This window comes from Pongo abelii, chromosome X (assembly GCF_028885655.2).
Source record: "Pongo abelii isolate AG06213 chromosome X, NHGRI_mPonAbe1-v2.0_pri, whole genome shotgun sequence".
NCBI classification, from domain to species: domain Eukaryota; kingdom Metazoa; phylum Chordata; class Mammalia; order Primates; family Hominidae; genus Pongo; species Pongo abelii.
Window position 1 is genome coordinate 78,442,440 of NC_072008.2, and position 26,189 is coordinate 78,468,628.

The window sequence follows — 26,189 nt, forward strand, 5'->3', positions numbered from 1 at the left end:
AATTTCTCCACTTTTACCATAGTTCCAATATCTTACTTGCACTTATTACAAAGTCCACCCCCTACTCCTTTCCCTTCCTGTCCTTCAAACAGCCTTTCCTAGCCTAATCTTGAGTGTGAGGAGAAACTACCATTTAAGCAGTAGTCAGTGAAATACTTTTCCCTCTAGACACAGACTTAGTGGACCTTCGTGGATAAGATATTTGGAAAAATTTTAAATGTCGTTTACAGTTTTTTTTTTTTTTGCTTCTTGAAAGAGAAGAACTGTTGCAAAGTATTAATTTTGATCTTAACTCTGACACATTAACACCCCAAAAAAGCAAAGATATATATGTCTTGCCAGAAGGCTACTACAAAATATTTTAAGGTTCTATCTTCTATAATTCCTGGCTAGTAGATACAGTTATCTAAACTACAAAAAGTTATAATTTGTTGCTTATTGATAGTGTTATGACTTATTTTTAAAGTTCCCTAAATAAACCAACTTTTGAATAAAAATGGGCTTTTCATTTTAATAACATATACTCCTTGATGATAATGGTTTGATTCATTTCTCTTACAGAACTAATTTCTTCCTACTTCACACACATTAAATGCTTTGTTTACACTGATAATGTCATGCTCATCCTAAATTAAAATTTGACTATGTCTGTTTCCCCAGAGACACACCATCTGATTGGGATGCAGCCGTAGAGTAGCAGAAAGAGCAGTGAAGCTGGTATTAGAATGCTTGGATTACAGTGTTTGTTCCGTTACTTAGCAGCTGTGTGACTTTACTGTCTTAATGATATGGATTTTTGTGCTGCTGCCAAGTATGAAACAGTTTTGCACACTATTTCGAAACGCAAAATATGTGATCTCCACAACATTTTAGTAAGTGTAAAGAAGATAGGATAGACTATTTAAAATGGAAAATTTTGGACAAAAGGTCACCATAGACCTGAATAAATTACTTAAACTTCTGAGACCCACTTTTGTCATGTAATAAAATAGATATAATGATACCTACCTCTCAGAATTAAGGGTTAACTGAAATTGTATGTGAGGGTCTAGCTCAGTGTCTGAAAAATGATGTTAATTAAGGTTTCCTTAGGTTGGAATGCTCCTTTCACCCCCTCCATCCGCCCCCTCCCCCAAAAAACACTCCAAAATTCAAACATGCATATTGTGATTTATCTTTTAAGGAAGAGCCCAAGAGGCACCATTCTACAAAATCTTTCCAAACAACTTCAGGCAGTACAGCCCTTTGGTTAAGAGTACTGGGATTCTGGAATCAGAAGAGACCACCAAATTTAAAACCAGGTCTGCCATTTAGTAGCTCCCTGACACTGGACAAATTACTTATTTTCTCTGCACCTAGATTTCCCATCTGTAAAATAAAATCATCATGATACATACCTCATAGGGTTGCAGAGGATTAAATGAGATATACATACAGAGCACTTAGCACAGTCCCTGAGTTAATAAGTCCTCCGTTAAGTATTACATACGAAAAGTAGTAAAAAGTTTCCTCTTAAGTAAAATGCTAATAAAAGTGCTTACCCTGCCTCCCAAGATTGTGGCAAAGTTATGACGCAAGGCTCTTAAACTGTAATGCTGAACAAACGTAAGGGATTGGTATATACCTTGAGATATTTTGGACAAAGTTCTAACCTTACTTTTATACAATATGCTTTCTCTCACCCGCCTGCAGTTGGGTTAATAATGCCCAGCATCAATTAATAGGAAATAAAATCAGAAGATACCCCGAATACAAGTAGCTGACGCTCAGAGAGCAGTATTAAGGCGAGCACCCGCAGACCGGACCTGGATAATTTCTTGGAGTTCACCTCTAGCGGCCCCCTCCCCTTGGAGCTGCGCAAGCGTACGCTGACTTTGCTCCTCTCTAGTGCCCCCGCCTCCAGCAGCCGGCCCCCCACCCCCCCCGTCTGCCCAACACGCAGGCGCGTCTCCTCAAATCCTGTCTCTACACCCCCCTCTTTCTCTTCATTTCGTTCCCCCTCCTCTTGCAGCACCTCAGCAGGTTCAAACTCTTCTCCCAGAGAGTGGCGGCGATCGCGAGGTCACGTGATGAGCATCCTGCTGCCCAACATGGCGGAGTTCGACACCATCTCGGAACTGGAGGAGGAGGAGGAAGAAGAAGCGGCAACGTCGTCGTCGTCGCCGTCGTCGTCGTCGTCGGTATCTGGGCCTGACGATGACGAGGAGGATGAGGAGGAAGAGGAGGAGGAAGAGGAGGAGGAGGAAGAAGAGGAGGAGGAGGAAGAGGAGGAGGAGGCGCCGCCCCCGCCTCGGGTAGTGAGCGAGGAGCATCTGCGGAGATATGCTCCCGACCCTGTATTAGTGCGGGGTGCCGGCCACATCACTGTGTAAGCGAGAGGGGGTCTTGGGACTTGAAAAGCCTGAGATTTGGCAACAGAGGAATGAGAAGTGATTGAGGGGCCTGTGGAGTGGGGGAGGGTTGACTGATTGAGGCGTACAGTTAGGAAAGGACACCTGGTCTAAATGGAGAAACCATGGGTGGATACGTGTGAAGGAAGTGAGGAGAATGTAAATATGATGCACCAATGCCAGGTAAAGAGTGAGTATAGGAGAGGGAAGTTAGGGGTTTGGGAGCCAGAGCGATTGGAGTAGGGGTGAGTCTCCTTTCTTGTATGTATGCTGGCAAGTGAACAGTCTCTAAACTGCAGGATGTACCAGAGGGTTTTTTGCTGACAAGATTGATACTTTGTGGGAAACGGCAATTGCTGTAACATGTGACAAGAACTAGGCTTGCATTCTTCAAAACGGAAACATGATATATTTTGTGAATAATAATAGAATGTTCATTCACCCACATATTCATCCATCCATTCTTCCTATCGAATCCTTCCTTATATATCACTCGATTAGAGGTTCAGGATGAGAGGCAGCTGTGGAAAGTAGAAAGAGAAATGGATTGAGTCAGGGCTCTTAGACGCTAGTCCCGGTTTTGCTTCTTTCTGGCCCTGTGACCTTGGTCAGGTTGCTTTTTCTCATTTCTGCGCCTTGATTTCTTCATCTCTAAAATAAAGGGTTTGGAGTAGATGGTTTCTAAAGCTTTTCAGTTCTGAGATAATTTACCTCCAAGGGATTTTGTATGCCCAAGTATGAAATATACAGGCATTAAATATATATGGAAATTAATACTTTGGGAGCTGAGCATGATTTCTTTAAAATTTATCCAGGGTGGTTTTTTAAAAAATTGAAATCTTGAGAAAAAATTGAATATTTCAGAAAATAAAATGGGGAGGGACTTCATAACATAGCTACAAGGCAAAAATGTTGATGATTCTCCGGGCTTTAAAGAGTGCTTCCTCATTTTTATTTGCTTGGACCATAACTATTTGGAAGTTTGAGTACTGTGTCATGTTCATCCTCTGAACTATGCTGTCTTTTACCGCATTTTCAAAATAGGTTGCCTTTTGTTGTTATGTCATGCTGCCTCTGGTTTTGATAATGGCTCACCTAGTCCCTTTGACTTTCAATTGAGTTCATGTTACATTAAATCATATATATACTACCTCCCTTATAATAGCTTCAATTTTTAACATGTTGAGTTTTTTTTTTTTTTTTTTTTTGAGACGAAGTCTCACTCTGTCGCCTAGGCTGGAGTGCAGTGGTGCGATCTTGGCTTACTGCAGCCTCTGCCTCCCAGGTTCAAGCAATTCTCCTGCCTCAGCCTCCTGAGTAGCTGGGACTACAGGCGTGACATGTTGAGTATTTTAATTGTAATATACTTTTGTAATCTTTGCGTCAAATATATTAACAAATATTTTGAAATTGGGGAAGGATTGGGGGAGGGTTTTAGAGCTGCTTTTTGATTAGGAAATTTTAAGACAATTTTTCTTGGTCCAAGAATTTTGCAGATAGCCTACAATATTCAGATGCCAACTTATTGCACGGTTTTACTTCCATTCCTTTTGTCACTAGGGAGACAATTTATTACTCAAACTAATTATGATGGCTGGTACCAAAGGTTACTTTTATGCAGATTATTTTACATGACCCTTTAGTCCGTAATTTTATACTCCAACATTCCACCTCCACATTTGCAAAATTCAGGCAGAGGAGAAGGAACAAGAAAATAAAATTTAAGTTACCTGAAATTTATTTGTGGTTCCATTCGACCCTGCACAGTTACTTACCAACCTATTTGCTTCATTAGAAGAACACTGACACTTGCCATGCCCAGGCCCTTCTGATTGGTATAATGTCCTTCTTATTAGGAGCATGCGGGTAGTACTGTTGGTATTCATTGACTGAAACCAAAACCTGAAAAGAAGCAAACCAGTACTAGACTCACTAACCATTGTATATACTTTGGAAACTTATTTAGTTTTATTGTACACATTCTTACACCTAGAAATCACATATGACATTAAATGTCTTGCGATTTGAAAGAGATTACATGTCTAGGAGAAAATTTAACTGGATCTGAGAAATGGGTCTTTGTATGGTAGTGAAGCCTTCCTTTTATCAGGTAAAGTAATATCCTTATGAAGTAGGTAATCTTATTCTGAGACTTCTAAAATCTTATTTTGCGACTTCTAAAATATCAACTTCTGTTTATTTTTTTTCTGGCATAGGAGTGTTAGAGTTGCCTTAAACTGTATACCCTATCTGAATGAAATATTTAATATTCTCTCTCAGCCCTGATTTTTTTTCCATTCTTTGTGCAGTCTTCTATTGTATAGACCATTTTGTTTCTTCCCAAAGTTTAAAATTTGAGAGCCCTCACCTCAAACTCAGTATATTTTAAGCCCAACATCCCTCTCCACATTGCCCGTGCTTTTCATTTGTTTCATTTCTTTCCTTGATGCCCCCATTCTGATCTCCTAGGGTAATATTCAAAACCTTTGAGTCATTTTGACTCTTCCTTCTCCTTGAATTGCTCTGTGTCAGTCTGCCCCAGAATTATGTCATCATAGTTTCTGAAATACCTCTTAGATTTTTCATTTTCTCATTCCTATTTGGCACCACTCTAGTTTGGGTTGCCATCATCTCCTGCTTGACTTATTGCCAGTCTGCTGCCTCTCCCTACTCCAATCCATCCTGTGTGCTTGTGCCAAACTAATTTTCTTAAAACACAGTTTAATCATGTCACTTTCCTGCTGAAAACCTGCACTGGATCTTAATTAGCTCTGAGTTTCTGTGCCATCTTCCTTCAATCTCAGAGTTCAAAGAGACCCTCCATTTGTCCAATGCTCACCTGTCCATTTGTGCCTTCCATACCTTTCTCTTCCAGCCTCCTCCCAGATCTTGCTCAACCAGGCCACCCATCTCTCCAATATTACCTCTCTACTGGCTCAGCCTGTACCCATATTCAGTCTCTAATTTTTAAAAAACAAAATAAGACAAAAGCCTTCCTATGTCCATGTTCCCTTTAGCTACTATCCAGTCTCTCTTTCTTATCTTTCAGATTTCTAAAAAAGTAGCTACATTTACCTTATCTGTTTTCTCTTTACCCCTCTCTGATCTGGATTCTGCTACCAAAACCACAGAGGAGCTATCCTTAATTAATATCACTGTGACCCTCTTGTTGCTAAATTAGTGGACATCTTTCATTCCCTATCCTTCAGGTTCTCTCTGCTGCATTTGACACTTATGATGATTTCTTCTTTTTTAGAAGCTTCTACTCCAGGGTTCACAAACACACAGGCCTTCAGAGGCAAGGCAGGTCACAGAAAATAGTGCAGCATAAGGAGACATGGGGCTTTAGTGGAACTGAAAGTTATACGTCTCAACTAATGGTATTCAAGTTCTAATTTAAGAAAAAACATTTTGCCAGCCAAAAAAATCACAGAACTCCTTGGCCACTTCACTCTCCTGGTGTTCCTTTTATTTTTCTGGCAGTTTCTCAACTGTTCATTCATGGGCTTCTCTTCCTTCTTGACCCTTAAATACCAGCAATCTCTAGAGTTTTGTTCTCAGCCCACTACTCTTCTTATTCCCTACTCTCCCTAGGTGGTCTCATCTTACCTCTCATAGATTCAGTTATCTCATGGCTCCCAAGTAGGGATTTCTTTACCAGTCTCTGCATGGGCTCTTATCTGGGCTTCTTCACTCAATAGCTTACTGTTATCTTAAATTTGACATAAACAAAAATCTTCCGACACCCCTCTCATATCCCCACCCCCAAATGCTCAAAAAAGCCTTCCTATTTCTGTATTCGCAACATCAGTTGAGTGCACCTCCACCTATCCCATTAAAGCATGCTTGGTTCTCCCCACTCACACTTCCCACTGCTAAGCAATTAGCAAATATCAACAATACATGGCTTAAGAATTTCTTCTTTTCCTCTCTACCACCACTTCATTGATTCAGGACCCTTTCACTACCCTAGCTAGTCATCTTGCCTTCATCCTTGTCATCCTCACATCCATCCTCCAGCCTGCTGCTAGATTAAGACACAGAAAGTACAGATCTAATCAAACCACTTTTCCTACTTAAGATTATCTTGTGGTTTTTCCCTTCACCTGCAAGATAGAGTCTAAGCTCCATAACAGAGCATACAGAAATGGACCCTGTGTATCTATCAGCCTAAACTCTTGCCATTTCCCTTACTGCTTGTATGTTGCTGTTCACAGCATGCTGTTTTTTTATCTCATTGCCTCTGCTCAATATGGGGCCTCCACCTAGAATGCTAATATTCACCTCCCGTTTCCCTGGCTCCCATTTCCCTGGCTCTCTATATGTCACCACCTTCTGCAAGTCTCCTTTTTTTCCTCTAAATTGTAAATTGCAATGACAAGAACAATTTCTGATTCCCTATGAATCCTCAGTGCATAGCACAGCACCTGACAAGAGGTGAGTTGAATGAATACTGGTTCACTTTAGTAACATTCAGTGTGCCCACATAGTACAAACTATACTATAGGCCCTCAACAAATACGTTAGTTGAATCATGCTGTGGAGAGCACTTGTTTCTGAGCATAGATGTGTATGAATACAACAGTATCACCAGTACCAGTATCACCAGTGATGGCGTTTATGGCATGAGCTTACCTCTGAAAGCTTTGTTAAACTGTCCCCTATGTGTCAGAGTATTATCTTAATGTTTTGGGTTTCTAGTTACTTTAACAAGATATTAGTCTTTTAACATGAAATTCATTATGATTTCTTAAGAAGTAGAATGACCTAGTCATACTACTTGTATTTCCAATTCTGAGATGATAATCATAAATGGATATTAGGAGATCTTTTTCCAAATTTTAAAAAATATGATTATATTAACTCTTACAGATTTGAGACTATAGAAACAGAAATAATGAAATATCTCTTGGAAGTATTGTGCTTCAAAAATACTATACATCTGAATAATATAACTATCACATTTCTTCTTGATATTTTTAGTATAAGTATTTGGATCTAATGTATTGAAATACAGAAAAAAATATTACATCACATGAGGTTTTTTCCTTATAGACATTACCACCCTCTTTATATTACTTAAAATATATATATATTTACCATTGATATTACACCTGCATAAAAATTAGTAGAGACAGCATATTACTAATCCTCAGAGGCTCATAACATTCTCATTAAAATTAATCTAAGAAAGCTGAAGTTATTATAGAATTGGAAAAGATGGCCAATTTTACCAAACAGTTTATATCTCCAAAAACTTAGTACTACAAATATTGATACTTCTCAAATCAGGGAATGGAACGCCTTTTCTGTAACAGTTGTCTGAGAAATTACAGTGATGATTGTTAATTTGTTTTTATATAAGGTGAATTTTTTTAAGATTTTAGGCTTTGAGAATATTGAGGCCATGGTAACTTGCCATTGTATAGTGTGGGAAGACATTTTTCCCATATGAAATATTAAAGAGATTTAACTAGAATCTTTTAAAAATCTCCTTTTATTTTGTGGCATAGCCTTTTCCTTGGTGTAGCAAATAGAGTTCAGTGAACATGCTTCAGAATCAGTATTACTATAAGTGCATGGTTTTCTAGTGAAGTCATGTCTTATTGGCAGAATTTTACACATTTTCTTTAACAAACTGAGTACGTGAACTTTAATTTGTGCAAGATTTTGAAAGGCTGGTATATAGCCATTTTCAAATATGAAAAATGGTGAGAGGTATAGGGAGGGAGAGAAAAGGGAAGAGGAACTAAGAGTATAGATCCTTTGCCTCAGTTTCCTTTACTTCAAAGAATTTGTCTAAGAAATTAAAAATGTGGGCATTGAAGACACTTGACGAAGAAAATACAATTATTGAGAACTACCAGCTGGGTCGTTCAAACATACAGTAGATTGTATATTTAATGAAGTTGATAAAATAATAGTGTGAGCACTTCCCAAGTGCCTGCTGAGCCCCACATCTTGGCTAATTTCTACCACTGATCAGTAATAAGTAGATGAGTTTGTCTAGCCTCTCTGGACTCATAATTCTTAACTTAATGGTTTGTTTATGAAACCTAACTGAGGTGTTTATTCAGCAGCAGCCATTTCAACATTTTCCTAGTAGCTGCTAAGTGAAATGTACCTAAAGTTATTTAAGTATTTTTTTAGTGTGCTGAGTCTATAAAAGGGAAAGTTAAGGGAAAAAATATCTTGTAGGCAGGAACAAGATTGCTGCTGCCTATTAGCCAAAACTATGAGAGCATCAAGCCTACTTTGCCTTTCTTCATACTTTTTTATATGGATATATTTAGGTCATAAGGGAGTATTTTAAGAAATAAAGCAACACTTTAGTTACCATTTCTAATATACTTTTTATATTTTAGAAAAGGAAATCCCTTTATATATTGGAGAAGAAAGTTAGTAATGTGAATATAGCAAGTATGTCTCTAGAACTTGAGCACTGGGCTAAACACTGTGAAGAATATAGAGAAAACAAAGTATAGGCTTTGCTTTACAAAGCTAACAGGAAAATTGCCTTTAAGATATTGATATGGAGGAGCAAGGAATAAAAGACAACATTTTGTTAACTGTTGAATTGTATAGTGCACATTAGAAGTGGCTGTGAGTATTCAGAGAAAGAAGGAATACATGAAGGCTTGGGCATTCAAGACATTACAGCAGGGGTTGGAACTTCACTTGGGGCTTGAAGGCTGCATAGGACTTAGACTTAAACTTTGGAGGGGAAGCAAGGAGACACATGAGCAAGGACCAGAGCCAATGTAACAGTGACAGTGAAGGAAGGGATCATTATGAGAATGATTTCAAAGGAGCAAATAAGAGGATTTAGGGACCACCTGGCTGTAAGCAAGATGCAAAACATAGGAGAGGGAAGGTGCGAATATGATACCAAGGTATAGGTTAAAGGAAGAGAGTAATGTGCCATTGATAGAAATGAATTTGAAAGGGGGAACCAGGTTCCAAGAAAATGTAACATTTAGTTTTAGACAGGTTTCACTTAAGGTGGTATTATTTTGTGGCAAGGTGTCCAAACAGAAATTTTCAGTATACAATTAAAGATGAGAGACCAGAGCACATATGAAAATATATTACTAGAGCTATAGATTTGGTGATCGTTAACAGATAAATGATTGTCGAAGTTGTCAAATACAGATGAACTTTTGTAGTTTGCTTAGAAAGAAAAAAAAGCAGAAGACTAAAAGCTAAATTTTAGAAGAAGTATAGAGTCTAAGGGCAGAATGAAAGAATGGGAATGTTAGGAAGGAAGTGATCAAGTGTCATAGCTGCAAACAAAGTCAAGAGAAAAAGTTCTGAGAAGACATTGAATTTGGCAATAACGAAGACAAGATGGACTTGTCATTTTGAGTAAATTTACTGAATAAGATATTATTTTCAGCAAAATGACAGTATCAAAAATCAAGTTTCAAAATTTCTTAAGAAAGGAGATATTAGGGAAATGGAAGCAGTGGACAGTTCATTTGTCTGGTGGTAAGTGAAAAGAGGGAATAGTAAACCTAAGAATTTTTAAAACAATAAAAATATTCTATACATTTTGAAGGATATATCTGTCTGTATTGACTGTATATTTGATATCTAGTAGGGGAATGACAGCTGGCAAAAGCTAAATTAGCAGCAATTGCTAATCAAGGTAGGAACATGTTACTGATGTTGCATCTATAAGGCATTTAGGCAAGATGTGGAAATAGAGGTCTACTTAAAATGATCATATCTACTTTCTAAAAATGAAAACTGCATCTATGTCTTTGTACAATAAGAATTTACTCTTTGTGTAATAATGAATTGCATCTTTTCACTAGTGATAAAGTCACTACTTCACTAGCTAAATAGATTTAAATAAAATATTTCTTGTAATATTAAATATTTGTTATTGATTGCTAAGTTAGCAAATAATTACAGTAGGTTTAATACTAGAATGTCAATTTCTCAAGAAGCAGATGAAGATTGCCGTAAAAATTCATGCATAGTGGTGTCCCATCTTGTTTTCAGTTTAGCTATACTCTTGTGTCTATGTATTGATTTCAAAGGAATATGTATTTGCATATAATATTCTCATTACATGTTGTACTGACACACCTGAACAGAATTAATGATTTTTTTTAAATGTAGTTAAAATCTTTTTTCAATTGCTGATTTATTTACTCAACTATTTTAAATATAGAATTTGTTTTAAAATACATTTTAAACATACATAATATAGTATATTTATGTACAGGTATGTATCTTGCTACTAGCTGCTAAATATAGAGAGTTTTTTTGCTTAAAACTGCCTGTGTCCTTGAAAATGAGTTATTAGCATAAATGATACAAGGACAGTATGAAATTCCTGCATAGAGGGTTTTTTTTTTTTTGGTCAAATTTTAGATTTGGGGTATACATGTACAGTTTTATTACAAAGGTATATTACATGATGCTGAGGTTTGGGGTACAATTGAACCCATCACCCAGGTGGTGAGCACAGTACCCATAGGTAGTTTTACAACCCGTACTCACCTCCGTTCTTCCCCCTTCGTGTAGTCCACAGTGTCTATGATTCCCATCTTTATGTTCATGTGTACTTAATGTTTAGCTCCCACTTATAAGTGAGAACATGTGGTATTTGGTTTTGCATGTTTCTGTGTTAATTCATTTAGGATAATGGCCTCCAGCTGCATCCATGTTACTGCAAAGAACATGATTTTGTTCTTTTTTATGGCTGCATAGGATTCCATGGTGTATATATTCCATATTTTCTTTATCTAGTCCACCATTGATGGACCCCTAGGTCAATTCCATATCCTTGCTGCTATGAATAATGCTGCGATGAGCATATGGGCACGTTTGTAATTTTGGTAGAACAATGTATCTTCCCTTGGGTATATACCCAGTAACGGAATTGCTGGTTTAAATTGTAGTTCTATTTTTGATTCTTTGAGAAATCTCCAAACTGCTTTCTACAGTAGCTGAAATAATTTAAATTCCCACCAATGTTGTATAAGTGTCCTCTTTTCTCAGCAGCCCCGGCAACATCTGTTATTTTTTACTTTTTAATAATTGCCATTCTGACTGGCATGAGATGTAGTTTTGATTTGTATTTCTCTAATGATTAGTGATTATGAGCATTTTTTCATATGTTTGTTGGCCACTTATATGTGTTTTTTTGAGAAATGTATATTCATGCCCTTTGCCCACTTTTTGATGGGGCTATTTGTTTATTGCTTATTGAATTATTTAAATTCATAATAGATTCTGTATATTATACCTTTGTTGATACATAGATCGTGGATATTTTCTCCCATTCTGTATGTTGTCTGTTTATTGATAATTTCTTTTGCTGTGCAGAAGCTGTTTAGTTTAACTAGGTCTTAATCAATTTTTGTTTTTGTTGTAGTTGCTTTTAAGGACTTAGTCATGAATCCTTTGCCAAGGCCAATGTTGAGAAGGGTGTTTCCCAGGTTTTCTTCTAGGATTTTTATAATTTGAAGTCTTACATTTAAGTACTTAATCTGTCTTGAGTTAATTTGTGTGTATCATGACAGGTAGTGTTCCAGCTTAATTCTTCTGTATATGACTGGCCAGTTATCCCAGCTCCATTTATTGAATCGAGAGGCCCCTTCTCCGTTACTCAGATTTGTCAGTTTTGTCAAAGATCAGATGGTAGTAGGTGTGCAGCTTTATTTCTGTGGTCTATTCTGTTCCATTGGTCTATGTGTGTTTTTGTGCCAGTACCATGTTGTTTTGGTTACTGTACCCTTGTAGTATAGTTTGAAGTCAGGTAATATGATGCCTCTGGCTTTGTTATTTTTGCTTAGGATTGCTTTGGCTATTTAGGTCCTTTTTTGTTTCTATATAAATTGTAGAATAGTTGTTTCTAATTCCATGAAGAATGATGTTTGTAGTTTGATAGGTATAGCATTGAATCTTTAGATTGCTTTGGGCAGTATGGCCATTTTTATGTTGTTGATTCTTCCAATCCATAAGCATGAAATGTCTTTCCATTTGTTTCTGTCATCTCTGATTTCTTTCAGCAGTGTTTTATAGTTCTCCTTGTAGACATCTTTCACCTCCTTGGTTAGATGTATCCCTAGGGTGTGTTTTTTTTTTTTTTTTTTTTTTTTTTTTTGGCTATTGTAAATGTGATGCCATTCTGGATTTGGCTCTCAGCTTAAACGTTATTGGTGTATAGAAACTCTACTGACTTTTTACATTGATTTTATATCCTGAAACTTTACTGAAGTTTTTTCTTTATCAGTTCAAGGAGCATTTTGGCAAGTCTTTAGGGTTTTCTAGGTATAGAATCATATTGTCTGCAAAAAGAGATCGTTTGACTTCTTCTTTTTCCTGTTTGCATGCCTTTATTTCTTTCTCTTGCCTGATTGCTCTGAGTAGTACTTGCAGTACTATGTTGAAAAGGAGTGGTGAGGTGGACATTTTTTTTCTTGTTCCAGTTCTCAAGGGGAATGGTTCCAGCTTTTGCCTATTCGGCATGATGGTGGCTGTGCATTTCTCATACATAGCTCTTATTATTTTGAGGTACATTCTTTTGATGGTTAGTTTGTTGACAGTTTTATCATAAGGGACATTGAATTTTATCGAAAGCTTTTTCTGTGCCTATTAAGATGATCATTTTTTGTTTGTTTGTTTTTAATCCTGTTTATGTGGTAAATTACATTTATTGATTTGTGTATGTTGAACCAACCTTGCATCCCAGGAATAAAGGCTGTTTGATTGTGGTGAATTAACTTTTTGATGTGCTGCTGGATTCGGATTGCTAATATTTTGTTGAGGATGTTTGTGTCTATGGGATGTCAGGGATATTGGCCAGTAGTTTTCTTTTTTCCTTCTATCTCTGCCAGCTTTTCCTATAAGGATGATGCTAGCTTCATAGGATGAGTTGGGAAGGAGTCCTTCCTTTTCAATTTTTTGGAATCGTTTCAGTGGGATTAGTACCAGCTCTTCTTTGTACATCTGATAGAATTTGGTTGTGAATCAGTATGGTCTTGAGCTTTTTTTGGTTGGTTGGTGTTTTATTTCTGATTCAATTTTGGAACTTGATATTGGTCTGTTTAGGGCTTCAAATCTTCCTGATTCAATCTTGGGAGCTTGTGTGTTTCCAGAATTTTACCCATTTCATCTAGATTTTCTATTTTGTGTGCTAGGTGTTCATAATAGTTATACGAAGTTTTTTTGTATTTATGTGGGATAGGTTGTAATGTCATCTTTGTCATTTCTGATTGCACTTATTTGGATCTTCTCTCTTTTTTCTTTGTTATTCTAGCTAGCAGTCTGTAAATCTTGTTTATTCTTTGAAAGCACCAACTTTTGGTTTCATTGATTCTTTGTATGGATTTTTGTGTCTCAGATTTTCTTCTGCTAGCTCTGGGGTTATTTTGTTCTTGTTTTCCTAGTTCCTCTAGGTCCTGCATAGAGTTTTAATCAGACATTGGATTCTTAACATTTCTTTACAGTGACCCTACAACCAAGTGCCATAAATCAGTTAAACAGTACAGTAGTTTATTATTTGACAAACATTTTTCAACACTGATTAGATTTCATTATGCTACTAGGTATAATAGAAAATAGCAAAATAACCCATAGTTCCTGTTTTCAAGGAACTTAATTTAGGATAAAATAAGGATTTAGGGGGTCAACATTGGAGTTTTGATTTCTCCCACTTAATACATGACTGTGGGCAAATCATTTATGTTTTGAATTTTTTTCTGGATGTTAGCTTCTTTGTCTTTAAAATGGGGTTGACAATACTTCTCTTGAAGGCTTTTAAAGCGTAAAAGTAATGTAGAGTCATGTGTCACTTAACAATGGGGATACCTCCTGAGAAATGTATTGTTAGGCAATTTTATCATTGTGTGAACATCATAGAGTGTACTTACACAAACCTAGATGGTATAGCCTAGTACACACCTAAGCTATATGGTAAGCCTATTGCTCCTAGGCTGCAAACCTGTACAGCATGTGACTGTACTGATTACTATAGGCAATTGTAACACAATGGTAAGTATTTGGGTATCTAAACATAGAAAAAGTACAAAGAAAATATAAAAGACAAAAAATGGTATACCTTTAATAGGGCACTTACCATGAATAGATCTTGAAGGACCAGAAGTTGCTCTGTGTGAGTGAGTGAGTGAGTGGTAAGTGAATGTGAAGGCCCAGGATATTACTGTATACTACTGTAGAATTTGTAAATACCGTATACTTAGGCTACAATAAATTTATTTTCAAATGCTATTCTTTGTTCAATAATAAATTAACCTTAGCTTACTGTAACTTTTTAATTTTATAAACTGTTCAATTTTTAGAAACTCGTTGACTCTTTTGTAATAATACTTAGCTTAAAACACAAATGCATTGTACAGCTGTACAAAAATATTTTCTTTATATCCTTATTCTATTAATTTTTTTTTACTTTTTAAACTTTTTTGTTAAAATCTAAGACACAAACACACACATTAGCCTAGGTTTACACAGGGTCATGATCATCAGTATCACTTCCACCTTCACAGTTATCCCATTGGAAAGTCTTTAGGGACAATAATAACACGGAGCTGTCATCTCCTGTGGTAACAATACCTTCTAGAATACTTCTAAAAGGGCCTGCCTGAGGCTATTTTACAGTTAACTTTTTGTTAGAAGAAGGAATATATACTAAAATGACAATAAAAAGTATAGTATACTAAATACATAAGCCAGTAATGGTCATTTGTTATTATCATCATGTATTATGTATTGTATGTAATTATATGTGCTATACTTTTCTATGGTGGCAAAGTAAGTTTGTTTATACCAGTATCAACACAAACGTGTGTAATGCATTGTACTACGATGTTATGAAGGCTATGACTATGACATTACAAGCGCTATGACAATACTAGGCAATAGAAATTTTTCAGCTCCATGATAATCTTATGGGACCACCATCATATATGCACTCTATCTTTGAAACATGTTATGTAGCATGTGACTATATTTACTTAGCACAGTGTCTAGCCCATGGTGAGTACGTAGTTATTGGTAGCTGTTACTGTTATTGCCCACCTCATATGGAATTCTCAGTAAATGTTACTGTCTTTTCCTTTTTGCTTACAACCTATCCTCCACTAATGTAACATTGTAGTTAATATGAAATAGTATCATCTAACATTCAGGAAGTGACCTTTGTTATCCTTGAAATCAACAAGCAAGTGAGCAAAGCCTTATAAAATTCATTTTGACTTCTTAATGCAGATTTCACTGAGTGTACTGGAAAAGAGAGTTTTCAAGTCTGGTATCTGTTTTCTCAAAATTGGTTGAGCACAGACATGAAAGCCATTCATAAGGATTAAACTTTGAGTATCTGAATAGCAACTGGTCACAAGTGGTCAAACTCTGTAGTTCCAAAGGCTGTATTAGTTGTGGAGGGGTAGTTTGTATTAGGAACATTTGCATACATACACAAAAGTGGAAAGAATAGTATAATGAAATCCCACATAGTACCCATAATCCAGCTCCAACAGTTATCAACTAAAGTAGGTTTTAACGGAAACATCTCAGTTAAAAATGGACACTTCCAGCTCAATATGTGTTTCTCTAACTTATTATTTTTTAATCCTACATCATGGGTTGAGTTAGAATCCCACTTTAATATTTGCTTTTTGTTAAGCTTTTTAAAAAATATATTAGTTTGGATTAATAATCAAAGATTTATTTTCTATAAATGTCATATAAAAAATTTTTCAGAGCACATTTTTAAATTAAAAGGCCAAAAGAAAAATGCATGGGTTTATAACTTTTTTTTTTAAAAAAAGGGAAGATTTAAGTATGCTGGGTAGAACATATTTTGTTCTGTCTTTGTTTTGAAGGTTTGGCTTGAGCAACAAGTTTGATACTGAATTTCCCTCCGTTCTAACAGGGAAGGTAAGTGAGAATTTGCTTTGAACTTTTCAGTTCTAAAGCATTGTTTTATGGCTTACTCATTGTTATGACAAATGCTTTGAATCATTGTTAATGAAGTCAAGTAATAGGAGGCCTCAGTAGTTGGAAGCTGTGTTTATACTGTTTGAAAGCTGTTGCCATGGCTACCAGCCTCTGACCAGTTATTTTGTTTATTGTCCATTAATGCCAGCCATTATTTATTTGTCCGTTCAGCTTTTTCACTTTTGCTTTTTTTTTCGGAGCATAGGTAGCTATAATTGTTTTTATTTGGGTCATTAATTTCCAGTGTTTTTAGAGTTAAAGTTATTTTTTTAACTGTATCACTCTATTAATTTTTAAAGTACCATCTGGTATGATTTGTTATACATGAAAATAATTAAATTTTTGATTAGATGTTTTTCTGACTTTTAGATAGTTGGAGTTAGTAAGATTGGACTCACTGTAATAAATTAGTACCTTTCTATTCTCTGGTTCCTCTACATTGAGTAGTATTTCCTAGTAAATCAAAGGTTTACTAGGATTCAAAACTATAAATTTAAAGACCTAATGCACAGCCTGATTACTATAGTTGATAATATTGTATTATATACTGGAAATTTGCTGAGAGTAGATTTCAGGTGTTATCACAAAATAACAAAAAGGTGACTGTGAGGAGATGGATATGCTAATGTGTTTGACTAGTAATTATCTTACTGTGTATATGTACATCAAAACATCATGTTGTACACCTTAAATATATACAATTTTAAAAAAGAAACTATATTTGGAAGATCATCTTATGACAATAATGTGAACTTTCTGTGCCCAAAGGAGAAGGCTCTGCCTAAGGCAAAAAGTTATTTACCTATGTTTGTTACTTGAGGTAGTGTAGAACAGGAGAGAAAAACCATTATATTACGGAATACTCAATCATTTCCAAATGGTTAATAGTTGAATGCTTGGATAGCTAAAAAGATGATTAGGGGTTAAAGGAAGTTAACTTTTTGTATTTTGGAGCCTTTAAATTCAATATATTTAATTTTAGTACTAGAATAATGGTATTTGTCAGTATAGATTTTGGTCATGTTTTAAAATTATCTCATTATCTAACAGGCTTTTTATTCTATTGTAGTGTCAATTATTCTCATATTGTTGGTGAGAAAAGCAAAATGAAAATCAGTGTGTTTAGTATGTATAATAAATTGGAGAAATAAGCCCATTAATAAATGTATTTTTACATAAAGAAGTTCTAGAGAGATACACATGAAACTAATAAAAGTTATTACCTTTGATGAGAGAAGAGGAATGTGATGGATAGAGGCAAGGGTAAGGATGAGACTTTTCTGAATATCTTTTAGTATTGCTTTCATTTTTAAACCATGTGACTATATTACCTTTTGAACTTTAATTTTTTCTTCATTCACTGTCCCTTGTTCTAAACTCTTTGAAAACCAGATAAGATGCTTCTATTGATATTTGCTGCTTTTTGTCATGCATTTTCCAACTATGTACTCTTTTTGCTTTTGGCCTAATCACAATCTTCCCCCCAGCCTCTTTGCAGGGTAGACAGCAGACCTATTTCTTTTTTCAAGGAATATCTTTGAAATCATAAGAAATTCTGTTTAATTTAACCCTGCAAGGTATGTTACACTTTATTTGCCTCATTTTCCCCTTGAAAAATGGGAGGTAGCTTGAGACAGAATACAGTAGTTAAACAAGCTTTGCAGTCAAATCTGGGTTGGAATCCAGGTTATGTCACTTACTGTGTGGGCTTGGGCAAGTCACTTCTCTGAGCCTCAGTTCTTATGTGAAAAATAGAGATAATGCTCATAATTACCTCACTTTTTGATTTAAGAGCTAAATGAGAGAGCATATATAAAATTCCTAGTATTTTGTCATGTACTTATTAGCTTCTCAATGTTAGTTTGTAGTTGCAGTTGACTATTCTTCATCATTGTATTGTAGTTTCACCCTGGTTGCTTTTCATTCTACTCACTGGCTTTCAATTTTTCATTGCTTTTGCAAATTTTCATCATCTAATTCTAAGAGAATACATTATTATTCTCTGGCCTCACCACTAATTTGTTCTGTTGACTGTTGACCTTTTCTGTCTCTCCTGAGGTATAATATCAAATCATTCCACAGAATACTAAACAGGTGATCATAGTTCGTGGCTAAGTTAGCCTTAGAAAATATGTGGCCATTTAACATTTAGGACACAAGGAACCCTTTGGTGTGAGATTTTGGCTCACTCTTTAGTATGTTCTACCTTCCTATCCTGATCAATTGGAGTAATTTACCAATTGAAGCAGCAGCCTAGACTTAGATTTGTTTTATATGAATTAATCATAAATGTTTTTTCAAATGAATAAAGTAGCTATTGAAATATATCTTGAATAATAATGTATTTTTGTAGAAAGATGGCAAATTCATTATTAAAATTAAAGAGAATGTGAATTATAAGAACTTCAGTAAAAAACTTATTCTTCATGTTTCCTTTGATGCTGCTGCATGTGTTGTAGGTGTAGTTATATCCAACTTTACCATTGGCTTTGAAATACAGGTCCAAGAAATTCTAGAAATGAATAATCAAAAAAAAGTCAGTGTATAAAATTCCCAGGCATACAAATTATCCGTTTTCAAAATTGGCCAATTTTATATGCTCAAGGAATCTTCAGAATATCTTTTCGCACCTTCTCATTTCTTTACAAGCCTTCTGAAACTAAAAATTCCAGTGGCCCCAAAGGTAGTAGACTGTTTTATACTAGAGGAGTAAGAATAATAAGCTGCTTTTGGTATGCACTCACACAACCTAAATTATCTGGATATGAGCTGCTCATAAATATATCCATTCTTTCCAAGTGAGTGTTTTTGTAGCACATTATCATAATGACTTGAGTATTTATTTAAGTGTACATTATGTATAGTGTACAAAATTTATCATGTGTTGGATAAGGCATAAATTATAACTGATATTTTTCTTAGCATGTGTTTGGTGATGGGAAAAACACTAAAAGGAATTCTGAAGATCTGATTTAAAAGTCACATGGTGGTAACATTAGCTTTATTCATTTTCTCGTTAATGAGATAATTTTTCTCTGACAGGCACTTTCGTTTGTTTAGGTTCCTTTGCATTATCAAAATGCTTCTCAGATAACTGGAGAGAAAAGGCAAACATAATTAATGTATATCTGAGGGAAAAAATAAAAGAAAAAAGGGTCTAAATTCCAGACTTAACAGCTCTTACATTAAAATATTTTAAAATGAATAATCTTGATAGCTAAAGTAGAAAAAATATCTACCTTTTATGAAATCAGTCTTCCAATATGAATGTGATTCTAAATAGCTTTTATGCCTGCCTGAGCTAAGCAAAATTGCAGAGGGAAGTCTGAAAACCTAAAAAAACCATTTTGACAAGCTCTGTGGCTCAATATTAATTTTTTGCTTCTTATGTGTTAATGCTTTTAATGCAAACAAAAAGATGACCTTTTATATTAAGTGCAGAAAAGATTGTTTTCCCTATTTCATATCAAACAGGTGTATACACACAGATTCTAGTGACCAGAAAATGAAAGAACCACAGAAATTTAGAAAAGAAAGTAAAGCTTTTGGCCCTCAGCTTGAAACAATTAAACTGTGTTATGGGGAGACTAGTGTGCAGTGTTTGGGAATTGTAAGCAATAAAAATCGACCTTTACTATTGTGATACAGTATGACAGCTGATTGATAGGGCTGTATTCCCCATGATTGAAGAAGGCAGATGAGTCCTGCTGGGGTTTGCTTAGAGTTTCTTCTGTTTACAGAGTCTCTTGCATCCTGTTATAAAATATTATGACCCTTTATCCCACCTTTATGGTGTGGTTTTCTTTTTTCATTCCAAGAAAGCCAAAAGAAATGAAATGTTTCTTTACAACCTACTGTTCAGCTAGAAAGTAAGGGTCTTCTGCTGTCTAACCTTCATTGCTAGAGACACTCAATTATATGAAAGTAAATGAGTAAAATGTTAACTCTGATTCTACACAGTTAACTAAACATTTCTTTCAGGTTGTTTAAAATTGAGTTAACTAATTCTCACTTCTTATGTCTTTAGCTCTGTTTTATGACTTTTACTGTTACTCAAATACAGATTTCTTTCAAAGACAATCCTGGCCTCCTTTTAAAGTCAAAATGCAGATTTTAGTTTATTGTTTGAAACTCTAGTAAAAGCTTTTCTTTTCAATATATTTGTCTTATGACCTCAAAAAAATTTGAATTCTCATTTTTAGTAACTTGAATATTTTAGTTTTTAATTCGTCTATGGTAAGAAAATAGAAATTGAGACTATTATATGTTAAAAAGAAGAAAGTGTTGGCAGGAAAGAAGGAAAATGACCACATTTTTAGGTAATGTTTTTGTTTTCAATTCCAGAAGCATATAATAAAAGGCACATTTTATAACAAATTTTATATACCTCAACATACAATTTATTTTATTCACAGTGTTTGAAATAAAAAGCCATTTTCTCTTCCCTCTTTTATTCTCTAGCTTTTGTCTCCCTCAGTCTTCTAATACTATTTCATCCCTGGTAGAAGTGGAGCTTTCTTTTCTAAGGCTCCTTATAAACAATTTTTTTTTCTTTTGGACTGACTCATTTCTGCACCTTTTAGTTTTATTTTTTTCCATCTGTGTTTGTACTTACTTTTTAAATAAAAATGTAAATTCCAATTATAAGCATTTAAATTTGTAAATGGACAGATTTAATAATTTTATGATTTGAATGAGTTTATATCAAAATTTACCATATTTAAAAAATATGTTAGCTATTCTGGATACATAATTTAAAGAGAGTTGACAGTAATGTAATATTACAGATTAAAGCTAAATATGTACATATTTTTTCTTTATTTTAACTTCTATTTGGTTGCCCAGTGATTCCCAGGAGAAAAGAAGTTGAATATTGCTGTTGGAGGGGTAAATCTTAAGATAGAAACTTGGTACCTTGTTTTTAGAAAGAAGAGCTTGATTTTTTTTTGCTGAAGAATTAAAGAGCATTGAATCTGCATTTAACATGCAGCAGATTATAAACAAATTATCCTTTTGTTTATAATGTAGTATATAGGAAAACTATGGAATATTAATAGTTACTTGAGTAAACCCATTGCCTTCAGGTGAGACTTCATGCAGAAGAGAGCTGTTTCTTTTCTTTCTCTAAACCTTCTCAGAGACATGATTTATGGACTTTCTTTTTCAAAGCATTTCAGGCAGGAGGTTACTTCCAAGGATTAATTTACATTTTCTGTGAAGTATATAAAACAAAGATTATTATTCTCATTTTATCGGTAGGAAACTGAAACTCAGAAAAATTAAATGATTTTGCCTAGGATTTTTCATAGCTAATAAGTAACTATAATTCAAGTCTCTCTATCTGTTTTTCAATGTTTTTAGTTTGTCTTAGTTTAATGTGCTTAGTGCACTCTTGTGCACTAAGTTTGTTAGTGTTTTCTAATTTCAATTATAAGGCAAGGCTCTCTGAATTTGTTTTCATATTTACTTAGAAATTTTGCCATTTAATTGGAATTCTTTGCACCCAGTGATTGTCTTTACATCATGTTGCTGACAGTCCAGATGGAGAATGAAATTAGTTTACTTGCTCTGTGTAAACAAAGTTTTGAGCCTTATAATTTCACAACTATTGTTTGTTAACATATTAGTAAGAAAATCAGATTCATGGGCTAAGCAATTAACCTTATTGATTGACATGAACAATTCTAATAAAGCTTCTAATAAAGCTCATATACTTAATGTTTAGCTTACTTTAGTGCTGAATTCTGTGATCATGTATTTTTATAACATTTGCTAATAGGTATATGTTTTGTAGTGTTGATTCTAAGACATCTCTATTAAGAGACAAAAATGTAATAAATTGATTCGTCGAGTACAATTTTTATTTGGAATAGTAGTAGTAAAGCTCTATATTTTTGATTCCTAACCTGCTAATGCGGTTTTTATTTTATAATACCTTACTTTTCCTAACAATTGCATAATTTTTGCTTTTGTACCCAGATGCTAAAAGTTCTTTCATAAACATTATAGTCTGACAGCTTTCTGAATGAAAGGGAATCATTTTTGTAATCCAGAAATGTGATTTCATTGAAAGCAAACTATTTTTAGTATACGTTTGAATTGTATAACCTTCAAGCAGAATTTTTGGTATAAATCTAATTATTCCAGTCATGTGCATGCCTTTGAACTGACTTTTTCCTTGTTTACAGAGAAGCACAAGCAGCCACTTCCAGGAATGGAGGTAGTAACTAGAAATATTAAACTTGTGTATTTAAAGACCTTTCAACTTCAAAAATTTACAGCAGTTATGAATCCATTTTATACTGAATATTAACAGGCTGTTTTGAATGCAATCACTAGGCATTGTCTTTTGTTAGTGTAACTAACAGTGGCTAATGTTAAAATCGTTATATTGCAAATTTGCCAGGGAATAAGGGTTTGAGAGTTGCCTTTTTTCAAAGTAATCCAGGAGTATTGCCAAGGTCTAATTTTAATTGCATTTTCTCTAGTAGTATTTGGGTTTTTTATTGTTGTGTTATGCTTCCAGTCTTACCCAGCTTTTACTCAGAATGACTAGAGACTATCAATTATACTGCCTTGATAATGAGAATATTTGGTAAGAAAATGGCTTGAAAGTTATCCTTTTCCGTCAACTTTATTGTAGTCATTTTATTGGTGGTCATTTCAGAAGATTGTTTTTCAACATCAGGCTAAGTTCTATCAACATGAAATTATATTGTTGTGCTTTTCAACATCATCCTAGAGTGTATGAACATATTTATGGGGAATATATCTATTTAGATATTTGTGATTCCTTAAATTATTTGTAATAAACATTTTTCTTAGATTTAGAGATAAATAGTGAAAAGCTGCCCACAAACTGCTAAAGATTGTACCCTCTTGTAGGTGGCCCCAGAAGAATTTAAAACCAGCATTGGCCGTGTGAATGCATGTTTGAAAAAGGCTCTCCCGGTCAATGTGAAATGGCTGCTGTGTGGTTGTCTCTGCTGCTGTTGCACACTGGGTTGCAGCCTATGGCCTGTTATTTGTCTCAACAAAAGAGTGAGTAACTGTTTTATTGTATAATAATAATAATAACTAACATTTATGGAAAACTTACTATGTGCTATGAACTCCTTTCAAGTACTTTACACAATTTAGTTAATTCTTGTAACAATGCTATCTTTATTTTACAGATAAGGAAACTTGGGGACAGGCACATTGTTATTTGTCCAACTTTTGTCAACACTTTACCATTTAATATGGGTTCCCATCATTTTACATAAAAGCAGTATAAGTTAAATACTAAGTAATTATAAATGTAAGTGGGCTACTTATTCTTTTTAAAATACCTGATGCTGTGACTTAAGGTATTTCCAAGTTATAGGTATAAAGGAGAGCTTCTGATCTGAAGAAAGGCAAAAGTGAGAGTAACCTACAGAGTTTGCAGGGCAAATCCTTAGTTTTAAACATGTTGCAATAACATGCTAGCATAGCGTTACTACTTATGTCATGGATTTAAGAGTACTCTCTTAATCTTGTCTTCTTTAAAATTTCACATTAGTTTTTGTGAATTTTTTCCTCTGGTGGGACGATGCCTTTAAAATATTTTAATTGAAGCCAATGAGGAAAATTAATTCATTTTACCTAAAGTGTTTTTCCTAGTACCGTATGAATGATTTCATTTAAACTTTTAAATAATAAGTAGCCAATGAAATCAGATTCAAAATTATAGTGCCTTGTGGAAGAATAATTAGTGGTGCAGTTATTTCATTAAAGCCAAAAATATTCCCAAGAAGTACTCATTATTTTTTTATCTCCATTCTTTTCCTGCCTGGTTTAATGTTTACTTCAAAAAAACAAATAATGAAATATTGCCAACTCTATGACTTTTGAATGGAAAAGTTAAGCATTTTATTGAGTCTGTTGGTAATCACAAGTAGGTCAGAGCTTCACTTTAAATATTGCTTAGTCTATTGTTTGTCAAAGCAGGTACAATATTCTCAATTGGTTTTCTATAAATAAAAAAAGCTGACAGCATAAATTCCTTTTCTTAATTGTCATGTCTTACTTTTAAAAGTCACAATCAATAACTCCTACCCATCCCTATTATTTTAAAAGCCTCAGTATGAATTAATCATGTTTGAATTTCCCATCATGTAAATACAGCTATCTCAATTACTTAAGAACAGATTTTTTTGTTTGTTTGTTTCTGTATTATCCAGGACTATCTCTTTTTCTGATGACCTGTTTACACTTTGTCTATTTGTTAATACCCTCACCAGAAGGCCTGAAATAAGGAGAAACATTTTTTTCAGTCATTTGATTTTACCATCAATACTTTGAATCGAATACTCAATGAAAACTAAGATAATACTGATGCTGTGATCTCTCCTATCCTCCATTACTTTGGATAATTAAAAGCTCATAGTGAAGTTGAGGCATCAGTATATTCTGGTTCGCAAATCTGTCAATTTAAAACATTTATTTAATATAGATTTGCAAATTGTCATCCATGAGCCAAATCCAGCCCACTCTGTTTTTAAACATTTTTTTGTTTTTGTTTTTTTGGTTTTCTTTATTATTATTATACTTTAAGTATTAGGGTACATGTGCACAATGTGCAGGTTAGTTATATATGTATACAAGTGCCATGCTGGTGTGCTGCACCCATTAACTCGTCATTTAGCATTAGGTATATCTCCTAATGTTATCCCTCCCCCCTTCCCCCCACCCCACAACAGTCCCCAGAGTGTGATGCTCCCCTTCCTGTGTCCATGTGTTCTCATTGTTCAGTTCCCACCTATGAGTGAGAACATGCGGTGTTTGGTTTTTTGTTCTTGCGATAGTTTACTGAGAATGATGATTTCCAATTTCATCCATGTCCCTACAAAGGACATGAACTCATCATTTTTTATGGCTGCATAGTATTCCATGGTGTATATGTGCCACATTTTCTTAATCCAGTCTATCGTTCTTGGACATTTGGGTTGGTTCCAAGTCTTTGCTATTGTGAATAGTGCTGTAATAAACATACGTGTGCATATGTCTTTATAGCAGCATGATTTATAGTCCTTTGGGTATATACCCAGTAATGGGATGGCTGGGTCAAATGGTATTTCTAGTTCTAGAACCCTGAGGAATCGCCACACTGACTTCCAAAATGGTTGAACTAGTTTACAGTCCCACCAACAGTGAAAAAGTGTTCCTATTTCTCCATATCCTCTCCAGCACCTGTTGTTTCCTGACTTTTTAATGATTGCCATTCTAACTGGTGTGAGATGGTATCTCATTGTGGTTTTGATTTGCATTTCTCTGATGGCCAGTGATGGTGAGCGTTTTTTCATGTGTTTTTTGGCTGCATAAATGTCTTCTTTTGAGAAGTGTCTGTTCATATCCTTCGCCTACTTTTTGATGTGGTTGTTTGATTTTTTCTTGTAAATTTGAGTTCATTGTAGATTCTGGATATTAGCCCTTTCTCAGGTGAGTAGGTTGCAAAAATTTTCTCCCATTTTGTAGGTTGCCTGTTCACTCTGATGGTAGTTTCTTTTGCTGTGCAGAAGCTCTTTAGTTTAATTAGATCCCATTTGTCAATTTTGGCTTTTGTTGCCATTGCTTTTGGTATTTTAGACATGAAGTCCTTGCCCATGCCTATATCCTGAATGGTAATGCCTAGGTTTTCTTCTAGGGTTTTTATGGTTTTAGGTCTAACATTTAAGTCTTTAATCCATCTTGAATTAATTTTTGTATAAGGTGTAAGGAAGGGATCCAGTTTCAGCTTTCTACATATGGCTAGCCAGTTTTCCCAGCACCATTTATTAAATAGGGAATCCTTTCCCCATTGCTTGT

The 26,189-nt window shown here is 34.7% G+C and overlaps 1 protein-coding gene across 2 annotated transcripts in view; it reads left to right on the forward strand.

Annotated features, from left to right (window-relative positions):
* The first annotated feature begins 1,886 nt into the window (after positions 1-1,886).
* The window catches only part of CHIC1 (cysteine rich hydrophobic domain 1), a 109,206-nt gene continuing 84,903 nt past the window's right edge, over positions 1,887-26,189 (forward strand). The window contains exons 1-3 of one of the 2 annotated variants that reach the window (XM_002831810.6): positions 1,887-2,368; positions 16,247-16,301; positions 23,247-23,402. In XM_002831810.6, the coding sequence (XP_002831856.1) occupies positions 2,070-2,368; positions 16,247-16,301; positions 23,247-23,402 (510 nt within the window). In that variant the 5' untranslated portion in view covers positions 1,887-2,069. The remainder of the gene's footprint in view (positions 2,369-16,246; positions 16,302-23,246; positions 23,403-26,189) is intronic. The other variant, XR_010138940.1, reaches the window with a different exon arrangement.